Consider the following 18,127-nt stretch of genomic DNA (forward strand, 5'->3'; position numbering starts at 1 on the left):
TTGGGGTTTCTTTAGTCCACCTGCCTGCACCTACGGGTGTATATTTCACTCTCCAGCCTGAGGAAGGCAGCAATACGCATTACAGTGTCTAGTGCGCCGGAAACGGACACGAATAAGAAGAAGCCACCCACACAGATAGAACAATGAGATTTCGTTATACAAATATTTGACAACCATGCGCCTTACTTCCGGTTTCCGCTCCCGCCCCACTCACAGCCATCTTGGTTTTTTTTTTCTGAACAAAAAAAGGGGGTGAGACAGAAAAACACTGACGGGGAGAAGCATATTAGACATTGTAGAGACTTGACGGAAAGACGGATGTAGTGATACAATACGATATGAAAGGAAAGGGAGCAGGTGAGGTGGAAGAAGACCAGCCGCACCCCGTATACAGCTAACGTTAGCTAGTAGTTAGCCAGCTAAGCTAACTGGCTAACCAGTTCGGTACGGATTAAGTAGCTAGTCAGACAGCTAGCTAGGCGAGATAGCTTATGCTCAGCCCTACCGATTGCCAGCCTAGGACACTGAGAACAAATCAAATTAATCATCGGATGTATGTGAGAAGGAAATCGATGACAATGCATCGTACGTCGATTTGAGATGCTCCATTGAAGAGACCACCACTAACGTTACTAGTATTGGATAATTATTTTTTTTCATAGCTAGAGCGGGATCATAACAAGCCGTGGTAAGTGTTGCAATTTATTGTCAACAATGATGGCTAGCTCGTTAGCGCTATTTAGCCAGTTTGCGATTCTGGCCTTCGCGTGTATTTAGCATCGGAATAATTTACTTATCAATTGACTGGCCAGCTAACCAGCTAACGTTAACTGCCTTTGCTGGCAAGGCACAGCTAACTAGCTTGCTAAACTAACGACTGTATGGTGTTTGCAGACATCCATCGATAGCTAATTAGCCATCATGCTAAACTTAAGTCAGCTGACAGTGACATGCTTGAGCCCCAAAATGTATTGAAACGACCCAGGGTTTATAAGCGCGGATATCGACCCTGCCGCTTGAGCATGCTTTTGGGGCACAGTCGATTGAGCGCTGGACTTCCGGCTAGAAGGCCGATGGTTCGAGACCTGCACCCTGCCTGTTTCTTTACAGTACCATCCTAACTATGACATTGTCTAATATGGATAACTAGCTAGATAGTTATCTAAATGACCACACTTATTTGAGCATACACTGACTTGTACACGTGTAGTTTAACAAAGTTGAAAGTGAGTGAGACTCATTGTATATTATAATTTATTCTTAACTGACTTGCCTAGTTAAATACAAATTAAATGCATTGCGAGGCCAAGCCAAGCCGAAATATATCCCATCTTCAACCTAGGGCGAGACCCGGGTTTGAACTCCATCTGTCATTCAAGACCCATTACATGCCATGACACCATAGAAATAAGTAAATGACACATTATGGTTTTATTGTAGCGAAGCATTCCATGACCCAATTCCTTTCTTCCAGAATTAGTTCCTCTAGCTACATGGCTAGAGCAGATTTCAATGCACGGTCCCCCATGTTCATTTACCCACCGTTTAGCTACTAGCTTCCTACTTTACTATGATTCACATCACGCTGTAAAAACGGTGAATACATACTAGAACAAAATGGGGGAAAATGGGGAATGGAAATTAGTGTAACATTGAAGAATTGGATCAATTTCAAACCAAAAATATAGACCATGAATTCACAACAACTCAATATCTCCCTAGTGTTTATTACTTGACAACACCTATCGGTGATATGCTCAGTGCAGCCACTGATGACATCGCAGTTAACTAGATCAAGATGTAGTTCTTCTGTGCTAACATGAGTCTCGAATTGAGCACCAATAGACTGTTATTGTGTAACAGAGCGTAGCATATTGAGTATTTTACTTTAAAGCGGTGGGTTTGGTTCACTGGATTTCTATAAAGACCATACAGTCCATATAATGTACAGACATGGCATGTCCTTTCCACACACACCCCACCCCTCTACACACACACACACACACTCTTGCACACTCACAAACACTTGTCTCACACACATTATTTTAAAGGTTTGCTTTAAAGAGAGCATCCCAAGCCCAGTGGGGCCCAGGGGCGATGTCTTGATGCATTCACTCCAGACTGAATCACTGGAGCTGGTTACGTTAGCTCTGCTCTTTTCTCTCCAGCGGTCACACTCAAAACCAACCAAGACTTAGGCATCGAACTTTCTTTATTCCTTGAAATAGGCTAATCACTGATCTCACATGTCATGTAGGTGGAAGGCCATGCTCGCACCTATACAACCATGTGAGATCAATTAATATTTTGAGGGAGGGAGGAAGGAGGTGGCATTTGAAGAGTGTTTGAATAGGAAAATAGGGACTTGGCTGTTTAACGGGATAGTTCATCATCAAAATATCAATTTGTCCGCTATCTGCAGGTCAGATATCAATCTTGAATGAATGGGAAATATAGGTGCCGGGTAAATCCATTGACAGCATCCCTTTTGATTCAAACTTAACTTTCTATACATGTTTGCCCGTGGAAGATTTGGTCAGAAAGTTACTTTTTGGACCTGAATGCCAAAACATTCAGGAGATAAAGGTGCTCAAAGTTGACCCATTTTGCATACTCCACCATACCATGAGACATCCATGTCTTCATCACTGGACAAGATGAACAGCTGAGTTTTCTGTAATTTTAAAAGCTTACAAACATGGTTGTAAAACTATTGTAATATTTGTTTCAAAAATATACAGTACCAGTCAAGTTTACACCTCATTCAATGATTTTTTATTTTTACTGTGTTCTACATTGTATAATAATGAAGACATCAAAACTATGAAATAACACATGGAATCATGTAGTAACCAAAAAAAGTGTTAAACAAATCAAAATATATTTTAGATTCTTCAAGTAGTCACCCTTTGCCTTGATGACAGCTTCATACACTCTTGGCATTCTCTCAACCAGCTTCACCTGGAATGCTTTTCCAACAGTCTTGGAGGAGTTCCCACAAATAATGAGGACTTGTTGGCTGCTTTTCCTTCACTCTGCGGTCCAACTCAACCCAGACCATCTCAATTGGGTGGAGGCCGGGTGATCTGATGCAGTACTCCATCATTCTCCTTGGTCAAATAGCCCTTACACAGCCTGGAGGTGTGTTGGGTCATTGTCCTGTTGAGAAACAAATGATTGTCCCAGAAGGGATGGCTTATCGCTGCAGATTTCTAAGTAAATCACTGACACTGTCACCAGCAAAGCACCATGACACCACCACCTCCATGCTTCACAGTGGGAACCACACATGTGGAGATCATCTGTTCACCTACTCCGCGTCTCACAAAGACACAGCGGTTGGAACCAAAAATCTCAGATGTCAACTGATTAGGATTTTTTTAACACAGATACCAATTATTGGAGGACCAAAAAAAGCAGATGCTGATTTATAATGACAACTACAACAATACTGAATGAACACTTTTATTTTAACTTAATATAATACATAAAATCTATTTAGTCTCAAATAAATAATGCAACCTGTTCAATTTGGTTTAAATAATGCAAAAACAGTGTTGGAGAAGAAAGTAAAAGTGCAATATGTGCCATGTAAGAAAGCTAACGTTTCAGTTCCTTGCTCAGAACATGAGAACATATCAAAGCTGGTGGTTCAATATTCCCAGTTCTTCAATATTCCCAGTTAAGGAGTTTTGGGTTGTAGTTATTATAGGAATTATGATGCGTCGACTATTTTTTTCTATACCATTTGTATTTTTATATACCTTTGACAATTGGATGTTCTTATAGGCACTTTAGTATTGCCAGCCTAACCTTGGGAGATGATAGGCTTGAAGTCATAAACAGCGCTGTGCTGTTAAATATTGCCTGCGAACATGAATTTCTTTTAACTAAATATGCAGGTTTAAAAAAATATATATACTTCTGTGTATTGATTTTAAGAAAGGCATTGATGTTTATGGTTAGGTACATTTGTGCAAAGATTGTGCTTTTTTCGGCAAAGCACTTTTGTTAAATCATCACCCGTTTGGCGAAGTTGAAGTAGACTGTGGTTCGATGATAAATTAATCGGCAACACATTGATTATATGCAAAGCAGGACAAGCTAGTTAACTACATGTGGTTGATGATATTACTAGGTTAACTAGTAATTATGTGAAAATTGATTGTTTTTTTATAAGATAAGTTTAATACTAGTTAGCAATTTACCTTGGCTCCTTGCAGCCACAAGGTCCTTTTGACGCTGCACTCACGTAACAGGTGGTCAGCCTGCCACAGTTTCCTCGTGGATTGCAATGTAATCGCCCATAATCGGCATCCAAAAAGGCAGATTACCGATTTGTTGTGTGAACTTGACATCGGCCCTAATTAATCGGCCATGCCGATTATGGGTCGACCTCTAGTTTGGACTCATCAGACCAAAGGACAGATTTCCACCGGTCTAATGTCCATTGCTCGTGTTTCTTGGCCCAAGCAAGACTCTTCTTATTATTGGTGTCCTTTAGTAGTGGTTCTTTGCAGCAATTTGAACATGAAGAACTGATTCACGCAGTCTCCTCTGAACAGTTGGTGTTGAGATTCCCTTTGTCTATATTTCTGTGTTTTCAATATGTTTCCTATGGAGGATTGACTGTATCATTTAAAATGACAGATTACATTTCAAGTCAAAATTCTCTGTGAACCTCCAACCATCTTTGTGGTACCATTTTTGAAAGTTGAAATTTCAATTATATTCACATTTTAGTACATTTTTCAGTCATAACATGACACCCACCTTGTATTCAAGAGCACTGTGTGTCTACCGATTGTGGTCACATAACAAAATTCAGATTTAAAATAGGGTCTAAGCTACAACATGCGAATATGAAAATCTGAGTTGACACATTTTTAGATAATTGAAGGTTTAACACGGGTGGGGGGAATGATGTAATTTTTATAAAATAAAAATTAAGAAATTATATAATATACCGAACAATTTAAACGCAATATACAACCATTTCAAAGATTTTACAGTTACAGTTCATAGAAGATCTTCAGTCTATTTAAAATAAATTAGGCCCTCATCTATGGATTTCACGTGACTGGGCAGTGGTGCAGCCGTGGGGGGCCTGGAAGGGTATAGGCCCACCCACTTGGGAGCCAGGCCCAGCCAATCAGAATGAGTTTTCCCCCACAAGGGCTTTATTACAGACATAAATATTCCTCAGTTTCATCAGCTGTCCAGGCTCCTGACCTCAGATGATCCCGCAGGTGAAGAATCCGGATGTGGAGGTGGGCTGGTGGGGTTACACATGGTCTGCGGTTGTGAGGCCGGTTAGACGTAGGGCTGTTATGGTTACCGTATTACCGACTCACCGGCGGTCATGAAGGCAGTCAAATACCATGTGACCGTTTAGTCGCGGTAATTAGGCAGTCTTCTAGCTCTGATCCTGCGGCTGGTCATTAGTAGCCTACCAAACTTGCTAACTGCCTGTCACTCAGCACTCTATTGTCCCTCTAATCACTCTGACGTCATTGCAACTGTATTCAGAAATCTAATCAAATATTTCATGAGAGCTCATGTTGCTCAACAGTTCTAACGGCTATGCAATTGCACTAAAAAAGCGGTTACCATCAGCTTTCTATAGGCTAGGCATACTATATTTGTTTCTGAACTTTCCTAATATTAAGCACATTGCTTATCTTTACAACAAGAGTCTAGCCTACCTGGCTGGCATGAAAATGAACCACGGGAAAAGCGTTCTCCATTCGCGATTTAAGTGCATAGATGACCGTTATTTTTTCCCCCTGCCCCTGTTTAGAGACAGGTGCATGACAAATGGTCCATTCTAAATCCAAACAAATTTCACGCACATATACATACAGTTGAAGTCAGAAGTTTACATACACCTCAGCCAAATACATTTATATTCGGTTTTTCACAATTCCTGACATTTAATCCTAGTAAACATTCCCTGTCTTAGGTCAGTTAGCATCACCACTTTATTTTAAGAATTTGAAATGTCAGAATAATAGTAGTGATTTATTTCAGCTTTTATTTCTTTCATCACATTCCCAGTGAGTCAGAAGTTTACATACTCAATTAGTATTTGGTAGCATTGCCTTTTTAAATGGTTTGGGTCAAACATTTTGGGTAGCCTTCCACAAGCTTCCCACAATAAGTTTGGTGAATTCTGGCCCATACCTCCTGACAGAGCTGGTGTAACTGAGTCAGGTTTGTAGGCCTCCTTGCTCACACATGCTTTTTCAGTTGTGCCCACAAATTTTCTATAGGACTGAGGTCAGGGATTGTGATGGCCATTCCAATACCTTGACTTTGTTGTCGTTAAGCCATTTTGCCACAACTTTGGAAGTATGCATGGGGTCATTGTCCATTTGGAAGACCCATTTGCGACCAAGCTTTAACTTCCTGACTGATGTCTTGATGTTGCTTCAATATATCCACATAATTTTCCATCCACATGAAGCCATCTATTTTGTGACCAAACAGTTCTATTTTTGTTTCATCAGACCAGAGGACATTTCAGAGGACATTTATCCAAAAAGTACTGCATGTCCCCATGTGCAGTTGCAAACTGTAGTCTGGCTTTGTTATGGCAGTTTTGGAGCAGTGGCTTCTTCCTTGCTGAGCGTCCTTTCAGGTTGTATCGATATATGACTTGTTTTACTGTGGATATAGATACTTTTGTACCTGTTTCCTCCAACATCTGCACAAGGTCCTTTTGCTGTTCTGGGATTGATTTGCGCTTTTCGCACCAAAGTACGTTCATCTCTAAGAGACAGAATGCGTCTCCTTCCTGAGCAGTATGACGGCTGCGTAGTCCCATGGTGTTTATACTTGCTTACTATTGTTTGTACAGATGAATGTGATACCTTCAGGCATTTGGAAATGGCTCCCAAGGATGAACTGCACTTGTGGATGTCTACAATTTTTTTGGTTTGTTTCTTTTGATTTTTCCCATGATGTCAAGCAAAGAGGCACTGAGTTTGAAGGTAGGCCTTGAGACATATCCATAGGTATATCCAATTGACTCAAATGATGTCAATTAACCTATCAGAAGCTTCTAAAGCTTCTACATTTTCTGGAATTTTCCAAGCTGTTTACCGGCACGGTCAACTTAATGTATGTAAACTTTTGACTGGAATTGTTATACAGTGAATTATAAGTGAAATCTGCCTGTAAACAATTGTTGGAAAAATGACTTGTGTCATGCACGTAGTAGATGTCCTAACCGACTTGCCAAAACTATAGTTTGTTAACCAGAATTTTGTGGAGTGGTTGAAAAACAAGTTTTATTGACTCCAACCTAAGTGTGTGTAAACTTTTGACTGCAACTATTTATTTTTATTTTTTTATTATTGTTTAGTATATGTAAAGACCTTTTATAATCAAAGCATTACATGCATAATCGCATTTGTGGTCACTTTTGATTGTGGTTTTCCAGCTAATAGAACATTTGTGCTTATTGCTTATTTTTGATGCTAGTGGTTAGGGTTCCACATTTTGGAATATTCAGAATGGTAACTTTCTGTCGGAATTAACAGGAATATATGGGAATTAATGGAAAAATATGCAAAGTAATATTAATGCCATTTAAATGTAATGTTTTTTTGCATTGGACATGTTTACCATATCATATGGAGACAAACATATAAGATAAAAGGTTTAAGTAGACATGATTAAGTAGGCAAATGATTAAATCCTTCAAATAGGAAAAAACAAACAATTTAGCAACCAGTTGGTAGCAGAACTTTAATTAAATGAGTTGACTCTTCACATGGGATGATTTCACTGAACAACAAAAGGGAATATTGAATGATCCCCAGTGAACCCATCGCATCTCCCAAATACATTTTCAACATCTGTAAAATGGTATTCTAGAAACTAAGGCTTTGGTTGTCTTCCTCTCAGGCTTCCATGTTTTCTCCCTTGACCTCAATGTCCACCTCTTGAACATCAGACTCTGAGACTTTTCAACCCTCATCAGACTTTTCAACCCTTGTATTGGTCAACCTGCTGTGTGCTGTGTGTTCCCAAAAAAGGACCAGTTGCGCTCTGAGGCGGCTGGGATTTGGAGGGGGAAAGAGCCTCAGATCCACAAAGTCCTTTCCACCAGGTGGCTGATGAGATGTTGGCACAATTGTCATATTGCATCTCCATCCCAAAGCCCTTGCTTGGAAGTGTACTTCGCCAGACTGCCAATAACCTTGCCCTCATCCAGGCCAAGGTGGCGAGACACGGTAGTGATGACCATAGGCCTTCTCTGCACCAGACATGATGCTCTTGCCAGCATACCCGAGGTCCAACATGTACACTGCAGTGTGTAGGGCTTCAGGCATAAGTCTTCACGCTTTTTGATGTATTTCAGAACTGCAATTTGCTCTGCTTGGAGCAGTAGTGAAGTGGGCACGGCAGTACGGATTTCTTCTCTTACATCTGCTAGCAGAGTCTGAACTAGAGGTCGACCGATTAATCGGAATGTCCGATTTAATTAGGGCCGATTTCAAGTTTTCATAACAATCGGAAATCGGTAATTTTGGGCGCCGATTTTGCCGATTATTTTTTTTGTTCACCTTTATTTAGTCTTTATTTAACTAGGCAAGTCAGTTAAGAACACATTCTTATTTTCAATGACGGCCTAGGAACGAGGCAGAACCTTGGCAAGTGCCACTCATGTCATTTTCGCAGCAAAGTCTGTTCCTTTTCTTCGAGTTATGTCCAGCGTCCTCGAAAAGGATTGCTCGCAAAGATATGTTGTAACAAACGGTATGAAAATCTCCAGAGCTTTCTTAGCAATAACAGGGTACGTTACCATTTGTTGACACCAAAACGTTGAAAGCGTTGTTGTTCTGAAGAGTTGCTGTTGAACCTGGCTCTGCTGAATTTCAATGATTTCATTGAGGTATTCATCATTGACATCTGTTGTCTCAACACTAAACGTGCCCCGCTGTCTCGCCCATGCTGGATATGACTCTCTTGTAGGGAAGTATCCGTCGAGAGACTTTGCAAGCTCATCTAAGTGTGTGGCAATTGCTTGCTTCAGTTCAGCGGGTACAGAAATGTCTCCGATTCCAGATACATCTTCGATCTTACTTACACAGTCGTCCAGCAGGGGCAAGTTTGCGAAGTTATCGTTCTTTGTTCGTCGTTTCCATAACGGTAGCTTTTTTTGAAAAGCCTTCAGGTTTTCCTCCGCTTCGATGATGTTGACTCCACCGCCCTGCATCTTTTGATTGAGATGATTGAGAGCTGCGAAGATATCAGCCATGTACGCTAAAATGAGAATGAACTCAGAATTTTGATGCAATCTGCATGACAATGTTGGTGCTCTTGCGAAAACAGGGCTAATTCCACACGCACGGCAAAAACACGATTCAGCACCTGTCCCCGGGATAACCACCGAACGTTAAAATGGTACAGAAGTACCTTGAATTAAGAGCCCATTTCTTTACACAGCTCACTGAAGATGCGGTGCCTCAGAGCACTAGTTCGCACATAGTTCACGCATTCCACTACAATTTTTAATACTTCTGCCAGTTTTGGAGGCAAGGTTTTTGTTGCCAACGCATGCCTGTGCAGAATACAATGCGTAACAATGATGTGTGGTGCATCGGCTTTCACTAGCGCACCAAAACCAGACTTTCTTCCCAGCATGAACAAATTGCAGAAATCATATCCCACGAAAGATTGTTGTCTTTGAAGAAGTCATCCACAAGTTTCTTCACATCAGCTGCCTTAGTTGTTGTTGTAAGAGGCTTACAAAATAAAAAATCTTCCTTTATCACGTCGTCTTTCACACAGAGCACGAATACAGCAAGCTGGCTTAGATTGGAAACGTCTGTGGTCTCCTTTAGCCTGGTTTTCTGTACAGCACTTTGAGATATCAGCTGATGTACGAAGGGCAATATAAATACATTTGATTTGGTCTCGTCGAGTTGAAGGCTGAATTTTGCCGGGTTTGAAATCAGATCTGCAACTACTTGAGCCAAGATATCTTTGCTCATGTCCTCTATTCTGTCGCTGATGGTGTTATTTGAAAGAGGAATTTGGGATAACTTAACTTCAGCCTCTTTTCCCAGCATGATGTTCGCCATCTTCAACACAGCTGGTTTTGAGTGTTTCACCAATGGTGTGTGGTTTTCCCTGCTTTGCGATCAGGTAAGCAACTTCGCACGATGCTGTGAGGATCGGTTTGTTGATGGGTACAAAGCCGAGAACAGGCAGAGTAGCCTTTTCATCGAATCTGGCTCTCTTCACCTTGAATTCAGCGAGCGTTGTGTTCTTGTATTTTCCATCTCCATGCAGCTTAAGGAAGTGTTCTCTTAGTTTTGCCGGTGCTAGATTAGAATTGCTCAACTTGGCATTGCAAATCATGCAGTTAGGACTCCCATCACGTTCCGTTATACATGTGAATGCATATTGTACATATTCGTCCGACCACATTTTTTTGCTCGACATAGTAAGTATGAATGGATTAAAATATTAAGAAAGAAATCACAAGACGTACCATCACGACGTCACAAGTCGACTACTGAGCGTACCAAATTCCCTGCAGCACAGATAGGCCAAGCGATGTAGCGTGATCACCTGTAGCCAACGATGGCCAAGCGAGGCGTGTCATCATGAATCATATGAGTCGGATGTGTGTCTTGACCTCCGCTGAACCCCTGAGACTGACTTACTGAACCCCTGGGGTTCGATCGAACCCAGGTTAAGAACCACTGGTTTAGAGAGTCGACGCGTTATAATTCCTGTAATAACTTGCGGCTGAACTTGAAAGGGGTTCCTTCTTTACCGTTCATGTCTTCCATACAGAATGTCTTGATCTACTTCAAATAAGGTCTGTGTTTCGTGCAGGCTTAAACCGCCTCGGCGTTTTGATACCCGTGTAAATCTCACTCGGATAAGGTAACGTTTGTCAAAATATTTTCATAAATCCACTCTATAAAAAAAATGATCTTAGCTTATATTTAGCCAATATTGATTAGTTACCTTGTCCTATAGATATCTACACAGTTGTAAAATTTGCAAGGTGGTGTAAGCCTACATGAAACACAGACCTTATTTTAAGTGAATCTAAAAATATCCTATGGAATAAATGATTGAAGGAACCACTTTTCAGATTTTGCTAGAAGGTGTCATGGGAATCATGACTCGCACTTTGGTAGTCAATTCTTACCATGTCCATTATTAAAATAGTATTTCCTGCATATAGAAATTGCAGTTTTTGTTTTCAACATTCATCACAGGTAACTTAAATTCTATTTTTATTCAAACAGTTGAGAGTATTTGTGGGGTCAGCAACGGCTAAATCAAATCACCTTAAGAACACCCATCCAAAAGCCCATATGTATTATATTAAGTTAAAATAAGTGTTCATTCAATATTGTTGCAATTGTCATTATTACAAAAATGTGTGTATATAAAAAAGTATATATATATATATATATATATATATATATATATATATATACTTTTTTATATACACACATTTTTGTAATAATGACAATTGCAACAATATTTTATATTATATTATAATATTTTGTCCTCCAATAATCGGTATCGGCGTTGAAAAATCATAATCGGTCGACCTCTAGTCTGAACATCAAACAGGATGGCATTGTTTCCCTCAATCTGGGCAATGGCTACTGCTATAGGTTTCAGGAGTTTCAGGCTGCTTACCACTCTCCCAAAATACATCATCCAGGAGGATCCTCTTGATGTGGCTGTCCATATCGGCAGACAGTGATATGGCCATTTCTTGGAGAGACTGTCAAACATGATGACAACACCACTCCAACGGGTGTTGCTGGGCAGCTTCAACATTGTGCTCTTATTCTTCTCACTTTGCTTGGTGAGGTGGATTGCTGCTATAACTTGATGACCCTTCACATACCTAAACATTTCCCTGGCTCTCTTGTAGTGTATCCATGGTTTTCAGTGCCATGATGTCCTTGAGGAGCAGATTCAATGCATTAGCATCACAGCCAATGGGTGTGATGTGAGGTTAGGAATCCTCCACTTTAGACCAAGCAAGCATCATGTTCGTCAGCATTGTCTGTCCCCAGTGCAAATACCTTCTGTGGTCCAAGGTCATTGACTGCCTTGAGCTCATCTGCAATGTAAAGACCGGTGTGTCTGTCCCTTGTGTCTGTGCTCTTGTTGAATACTGATTGAGGGGTGGAGATGATGTAGTTAGTTATTCCTTGCCCACGAACATTTAGCCACCCGTCAGAGATGATTGCAATAGTCTGCTTTCTCTATGATTTGCTTGACCTTCACTTGAACTCTGTTGAACTCTGCATCCAGCAAATGAGTAGATAAAGCATGTCAGGTTGGAGGGGTGTATGCTGGGTGAAGAACATTCAGAAATCTCTTCCAATACACATTGCCTGTGAGCATCAGAGGTGAACCAGTTGCATACACAGCTCGAGCAAGACGTTCATCAGCATTTCTCTGACTACCTTCCTCCATGGAGTCAAAAAAACTTCTGATCACAGGAGGACCATGAGCTGTTGCTATCGATAAGGTGTCTGATTCATCATTTTCACCTCGAATAGAAGTAGATAGACTTTTGTCACAGAGGTTTCTTGTTGTGAGCGCTGAGGGAACTTTATGCACTTGACCAGATGATTCTGCATCTTTTTTGAATTCTTCACATATGATTTGGCACAGTATTTGCACATGTACACAGCTTTTTCTTCTACATTAGCTGCAGTGAAATGTCTCCACACATCAGATAGTGCCTGTGGCATTTTCCTGTAAAGATTAGAAAAAGAATGAGTTAAAAAAAATACAATTCCATGTACAGATAATTGGTTAAGCAGTTAGATTAAACAACTGCTTTGTAAGATAAATGTTTAAAATGAAACCTGTATGGAAACATTTTAATTAACACTCAGTTTGCAGGCTCAAGCAAGCTAAAAACCCACATGGTAGCAAAAACTAACTAGCAGAAATTGTTAACTTGTTATAAATGATTTAAACACACTTTTCTATAGGCTACTATTTACTAGTTAACACAATCATGTATGTCATATATTCACCCCACCCAGTATTGTAATCAAAACTTACCAGAAAGCATGTAGTCCTTGTCTGACTAGTAGTGTGGGCTCAATAGCATCTCATTAGTGTGCAAGATCTTGAGAATCAGCTGCACATGTGATGGAAGAATGTACTGTGCATGCAGAGGTTTGCAATTCCATTGAATTGGTTGTAGTTTAAACAAAATGCCACAAGATCTAGAATTGCCTAGTGTATCCCACAAAAAAAAGGTTGAATTTAACCTTTCTAGGGTATGTGGGACGCACCTGGCCAACATCCAGTGAGATTGCAGAGCGACAAATTCAAATACAGAAATACTCATTATAAAAATTCAGAGAAGATACAGCTATTTTACATTGGTTTAAAGATGAACTTCTTGTGAATCCAACCACAGTGTCAGATTTCAACAATTCTTTACGGCAAAAGCATACCTTACAATTATTTGAGAACATAGCCCAGCAGACAAATCATTACAAACAGTAACCAGCCAAGTAGAAGAGTTACACAAGTCAGAAATAGAGAGAAAATTAATAACTTACCTTTGTTGATCTTAATATGTTTGCACTCAGAAGACATTCATTTATTCAATAAATGTTCCTTTTGTTCGATAAAGTCTCTCTTTATATCCGAAAACCTCAGTTTTGTTAGTTTTCTTCAGTAATCCACAGGCTCAAACGCAGTCGCAACAGGCAGACAGAAAAATCCAAATTGTATCCGTAAAGTTCATAAAAACATGTCAAACGATGTTTATATTCAATCCTCAGGTTGTTTTTAGGATAAATAATCGATAATATTTCAACCGGACAATAACGTCGTCAATATAAAAGGTAAACAAGAAAGGCTCTCTCTGGTCGCTCGCATGAAAAAGCTCTGTGACACGGCAGGGTCCACTCATTCAGACTGCTCTTACTCCCTCATTTTTCAGAATACAAGCCTGAAACGATTTCTAAAGACTGTTGACATCTAGTGGAAGGCAATTTGAGTCCTAAGTCAATGGATACTGTAATGGCATTGGATAGAAAACTACAAAACCAAAAAAGAAACTACTTCCTGAATGGATTTTTCTCAGGTTTTTGCCTGCCAAATCAGTTCTGTTATACACAGACATTATTTTAACAGTTTTGGAAACTTTAGTGTTTTCTATCCAAATCGACTAATTATATGCATATCCTATCTTCTGGGCCTGAGTAGAAGGCAGTTTAATTTGGGCATGCTTTTCATTCAAAATTTCAAATGCTGCCCCCTATCCTAGAGAAGTTAAGCCCGGGAATTTTGGGAATGTTGCTTAACTTCCCATGGAAAATTTCCTGGAAGTCTTCCGACCCTTTGCAACCCTACTAGTGGTTGTATTAATTTGAGATCTATCGCATCCCACAACTGTGCAAGACTGTTTGGAATATTTTATTGATTGCACAGCATAGAATAGGTCTTCTTTTGTACTGTGGGGGATAGTAGATTGACATAGTCTAGTGCTATTGCTGTTCATTAGGCCTTCTCATCTTGTTGGTTGATGAAAAGTAAATGTGGACAGTTTTTCCAATATCTTCAATATGCACCTCGGAATTAGATAAGGACACGCTCAGTTGCGTATTCAATGGGTCTGTCTTCACTTGTAGCCTATGAGAAAGACCCCATCATGTGATGGAGAGCAATGTGAGTGAGAGGTGCTTCGGAGCGCGCAGCACTCCAGGCCAAGGGCTCAATGGCCACTGGCCACAAAAGGCATGGATTTTCTTAGGGTGCATTGCAGCCACACAAAGGGGATCCTCACTGAACTTCTGGAGAGAGTTTGCTGCACTGAAAGTAAAGGGGCTGAATAATTTTGCACGCCCAATTTTTCAGTTTTTGATTTGTTAAAAAAGTTTGAAATATCCAATAAATGTCGTTCCACCTCATGATTGTGTCCCACTTGTTGTTGGTTCTTCACAAAAAAATACAGTTTTATATCTTTGTTTGAAGCCTGAAATGTGGCAAAAGGTCGCAAAGTTCAAGGGGGCCGAATACTTTCGCAAGGCACTGTAACTAGCCAGCTACTTAACCTTGTTGCCCTAAGCTAATGTTATAAGCAGCCAACTAACGTCATCTGCCTAGTGAGGCTCCACCGGACCGGGTTATGTGTTGTGAACCTAGCCACAATAAGGATTAGGCACAATAGTGGAATTTGCAGTTTGCCTTCAAAATAAAACTATGTCATTGACAGATGCAAATTAATACAAATAGTAGAATTATGCCATACTTTTTTTGGAGGCTAACCGCAAAGTCCACTATTGTGGCTAATCCTTATTGCAGCTAGGACAAGGTGCACCTGTAATGATCATGTTGTTAAATCAGCTTCATGATATGCCACACCTGTCAGGTGGAAGTTCAACTATGTTTAATTGAAAAGGATCAGTCCATGTTGATAGGTAGCAATTCAGAATTTCCATAATATATCTGCAGTAATTGTGTAATGTTTCACAGTATTACTTACCTGTCAGTGTTGTGATTGGCTGTTGATTTCTCACGCCTTAGCGGCATCTGTTCTGAATATGTGGCTGTGTTTTCTGGGTTTGAGCCTTTTATTTTCGGTGTTGGTCCACCAGCTTCAAACAGCTGTAAAAACAATATTTTCTGCTATTGGAAATGTTTCTAGCGATTTAGGTGGTACAATGATTCCCTACACTATTCATTGCTTGTCACATAAACTGAAATTGAGCAAGCAGTGTATAATTTTAGCAACAAGGAAATGAGTGCGATTTCCACTAGATAACGCAGCCACAAAGTCAAAACAGCAGCTTTCCCAGTTTAACAGTGGGAGAAATCTATAGGCGAATATTGCAGCCAATCAAAACACTGGCATGTAAGTAATACTGTGAAACACTATCATTCCACAATCCCTGCAGATATATTATGGCCATTTTAGGAAATTACAATGTAAAAATACAATCCTATGTGTAGCACCTTAAGTTATGAGTAAACCATGTCTCTGCTCTCACAGCACTTTGATTTACAGTTACAGAGGGACTGTTATGTGCGTGTGCGCACATGCCATGCGGGCTGTAGTGAAAGTTTGTGTATCCCTCACCATAATATGTACGCAAGCACTCTCTGCCGAGGGTTGAGACGAGTTATACATTTTTAATATGGGTTTGTTATTAAGTGCACTTTGTGAGAACTAACCTCCCTCTCTTTCGGTTTCTCTCCTCTCTCCTCACTTGTTCTCTGCCTTTCTCTATCTCTATACCCTTCTTTACTCCTCTTCCTCTCTACCTCTTCCTCTATTCCCCTACCCTTCTTCTCTCTCTACCTTGTCTTCTGCATTTTCTCTTCCACTCTCTGTTCTGTCCTTCTCACTTTCTTTTCCCACCATATCCACATTCCCCCCCTCTTTTTTAAAATGTTTTTTTTCCCTCATGATTTTCTCTTTCTGTCCACCAGGCCCTGGCTATGCCCTCGAGTGTGCGGGCGGGCAATCTAAAGGACCCGGATGTGGCTGAGCTCTTCTACAGAGATGACCCCGAGAAGCTTTTCGCTGACCTCCGAGAGATCGGCCATGGCAGTTTCGGGGCCGTCTACTTCGTAAGGAGAACTTATATTAGGGGGAGGGGAGAGTTTTGATTATGAAAGTGTGTGCGTTTGCTCTCCTTATCAAAGTGTGTAACAAGGTGTTTTGAGAGTTTGTATGAAGCGTGTCTGTCCTTCTCGATGCTGTGTCTGACAGGCCCGAGATGTGCGCAACAACGAGGTGGTGGCCATCAAGAAGATGTCCTACACCGGCAAGCAGTCCAACGAGGTGAGCCAACGCACGCAAACACTTAAGTTTAGGAATAGAAACAGATGTGTTAGCGCTTGGCTGGAACAAAAGCCTGCACACTCAGGACCCTTACATTGGCTTAGAATTGTCCCTAAACATCCTTGAAAAGCCAATTTACTTTTTTGTCTATTTTCCATGATTCCCTGTGACATGATGTTTGGTATTAACCCCTGCTCTCTCTCTTGTTCTCCTCAGAAATGGCAGGATATCATCAAGGAGGTGAAGTTCCTCCAGAAGCTCCGTCATCCCAACACCATCGAGTACAGAGGATGCTACCTCAGAGAACACACAGCATGGGTCGGTATTAGCAGTGTGTGTGCTCCCAGTACACTATTTGAGTGTCTACTAATAATCTGTCCCCCCCTCCCTCAGCTGGTGATGGAGTACTGTTTAGGCTCTGCCTCCGATCTTCTAGAAGGTTAGTACACCAGAGACCAATTGCAGGGATTATTTTGAGTCATGTTTAAAGGCGTTTAGCATGTTTTTGAAGCTTTGTATATAACTAGACTCTCTCTCCCTCTTTCTTACTGTCTCTGTGTGTCTCTGTGTGTCTCTGTGTGTCTCTGTGTGTCTCTGTGTGTCTCTGTGTGTGTCTGTGTGTCTGTAGTTCACAAGAAGCCATTACAGGAGGTGGAAATAGCTGCTATTACCCATGGTGCACTACTGGGCTTGGCCTATCTTCACTCCCACAACATGATCCATAGGTAATATTATAAAAATATATGCCATTTTAGCAGATGCTTTTATCCAAAGCGACTTAGTCAAACAACTACTACAACCTCTTGGTCCATGCTACTGTGTTGTCCATATGCCGTCACTGTGCAGTGTCTTAGAGCAATTCTGGCCGTTCGATTCCAGTTCTGTTTTCAATGCTATGTCTTTCAGTCTAGTCTGTCATCAGAGATTTTACTCAGTGTCATTTCAATAATCATTCCGTTGTGGCCTTAATAGCCTGGGCTCATTTTCCCGATAGCGATGGAATTTAGGCTTACAAGTGTTTTAACTATGGATCTTTCCGACAATGGCCGAAGATGTAACATGAGTTTTTCCAAAACACCACTACAAGTGCATCGTTGGAGCATGTGTCGTCACTAATAGGATCGAAAGAAAAGGAGCGCTGCTCTCGGAACAGCTTTCTCCATTCAAATATTTCCTTAACTTTCAAATTATTTCACAATACTGACGCAGAGAAAGAGAGATTACCACCTACGGCTGCAAATATTGAGGCAGTTTACTCCAATGCTTACCCAATAAAAATGCAAAAAATCACAGATTTGGCACATAATATAT

The 18,127-nt window shown here is 40.6% G+C and overlaps 1 protein-coding gene across 3 annotated transcripts in view; it reads left to right on the forward strand.

Moving 5' to 3' along the window:
- The first annotated feature begins 201 nt into the window (after positions 1 to 201).
- Positions 202 to 18,127, forward strand: part of LOC112251401 (serine/threonine-protein kinase TAO2-like) — a 38,625-nt gene continuing 20,699 nt past the window's right edge. For 2 of the 3 annotated variants that reach the window (XM_042321887.1, XM_042321898.1), the window contains exons 1-6: positions 202 to 688; positions 16,462 to 16,602; positions 16,745 to 16,816; positions 17,033 to 17,134; positions 17,210 to 17,255; positions 17,445 to 17,541. In XM_042321887.1, the coding sequence (XP_042177821.1) occupies positions 16,471 to 16,602; positions 16,745 to 16,816; positions 17,033 to 17,134; positions 17,210 to 17,255; positions 17,445 to 17,541 (449 nt within the window). In that variant the 5' untranslated portion in view covers positions 202 to 688; positions 16,462 to 16,470. The remainder of the gene's footprint in view (positions 689 to 16,461; positions 16,603 to 16,744; positions 16,817 to 17,032; positions 17,135 to 17,209; positions 17,256 to 17,444; positions 17,542 to 18,127) is intronic. The other variant, XM_042321892.1, reaches the window with a different exon arrangement.

This window comes from Oncorhynchus tshawytscha, linkage group LG01 (genome assembly GCF_018296145.1).
Source record: "Oncorhynchus tshawytscha isolate Ot180627B linkage group LG01, Otsh_v2.0, whole genome shotgun sequence".
NCBI classification, from domain to species: Eukaryota; Metazoa; Chordata; class Actinopteri; order Salmoniformes; family Salmonidae; genus Oncorhynchus; species Oncorhynchus tshawytscha.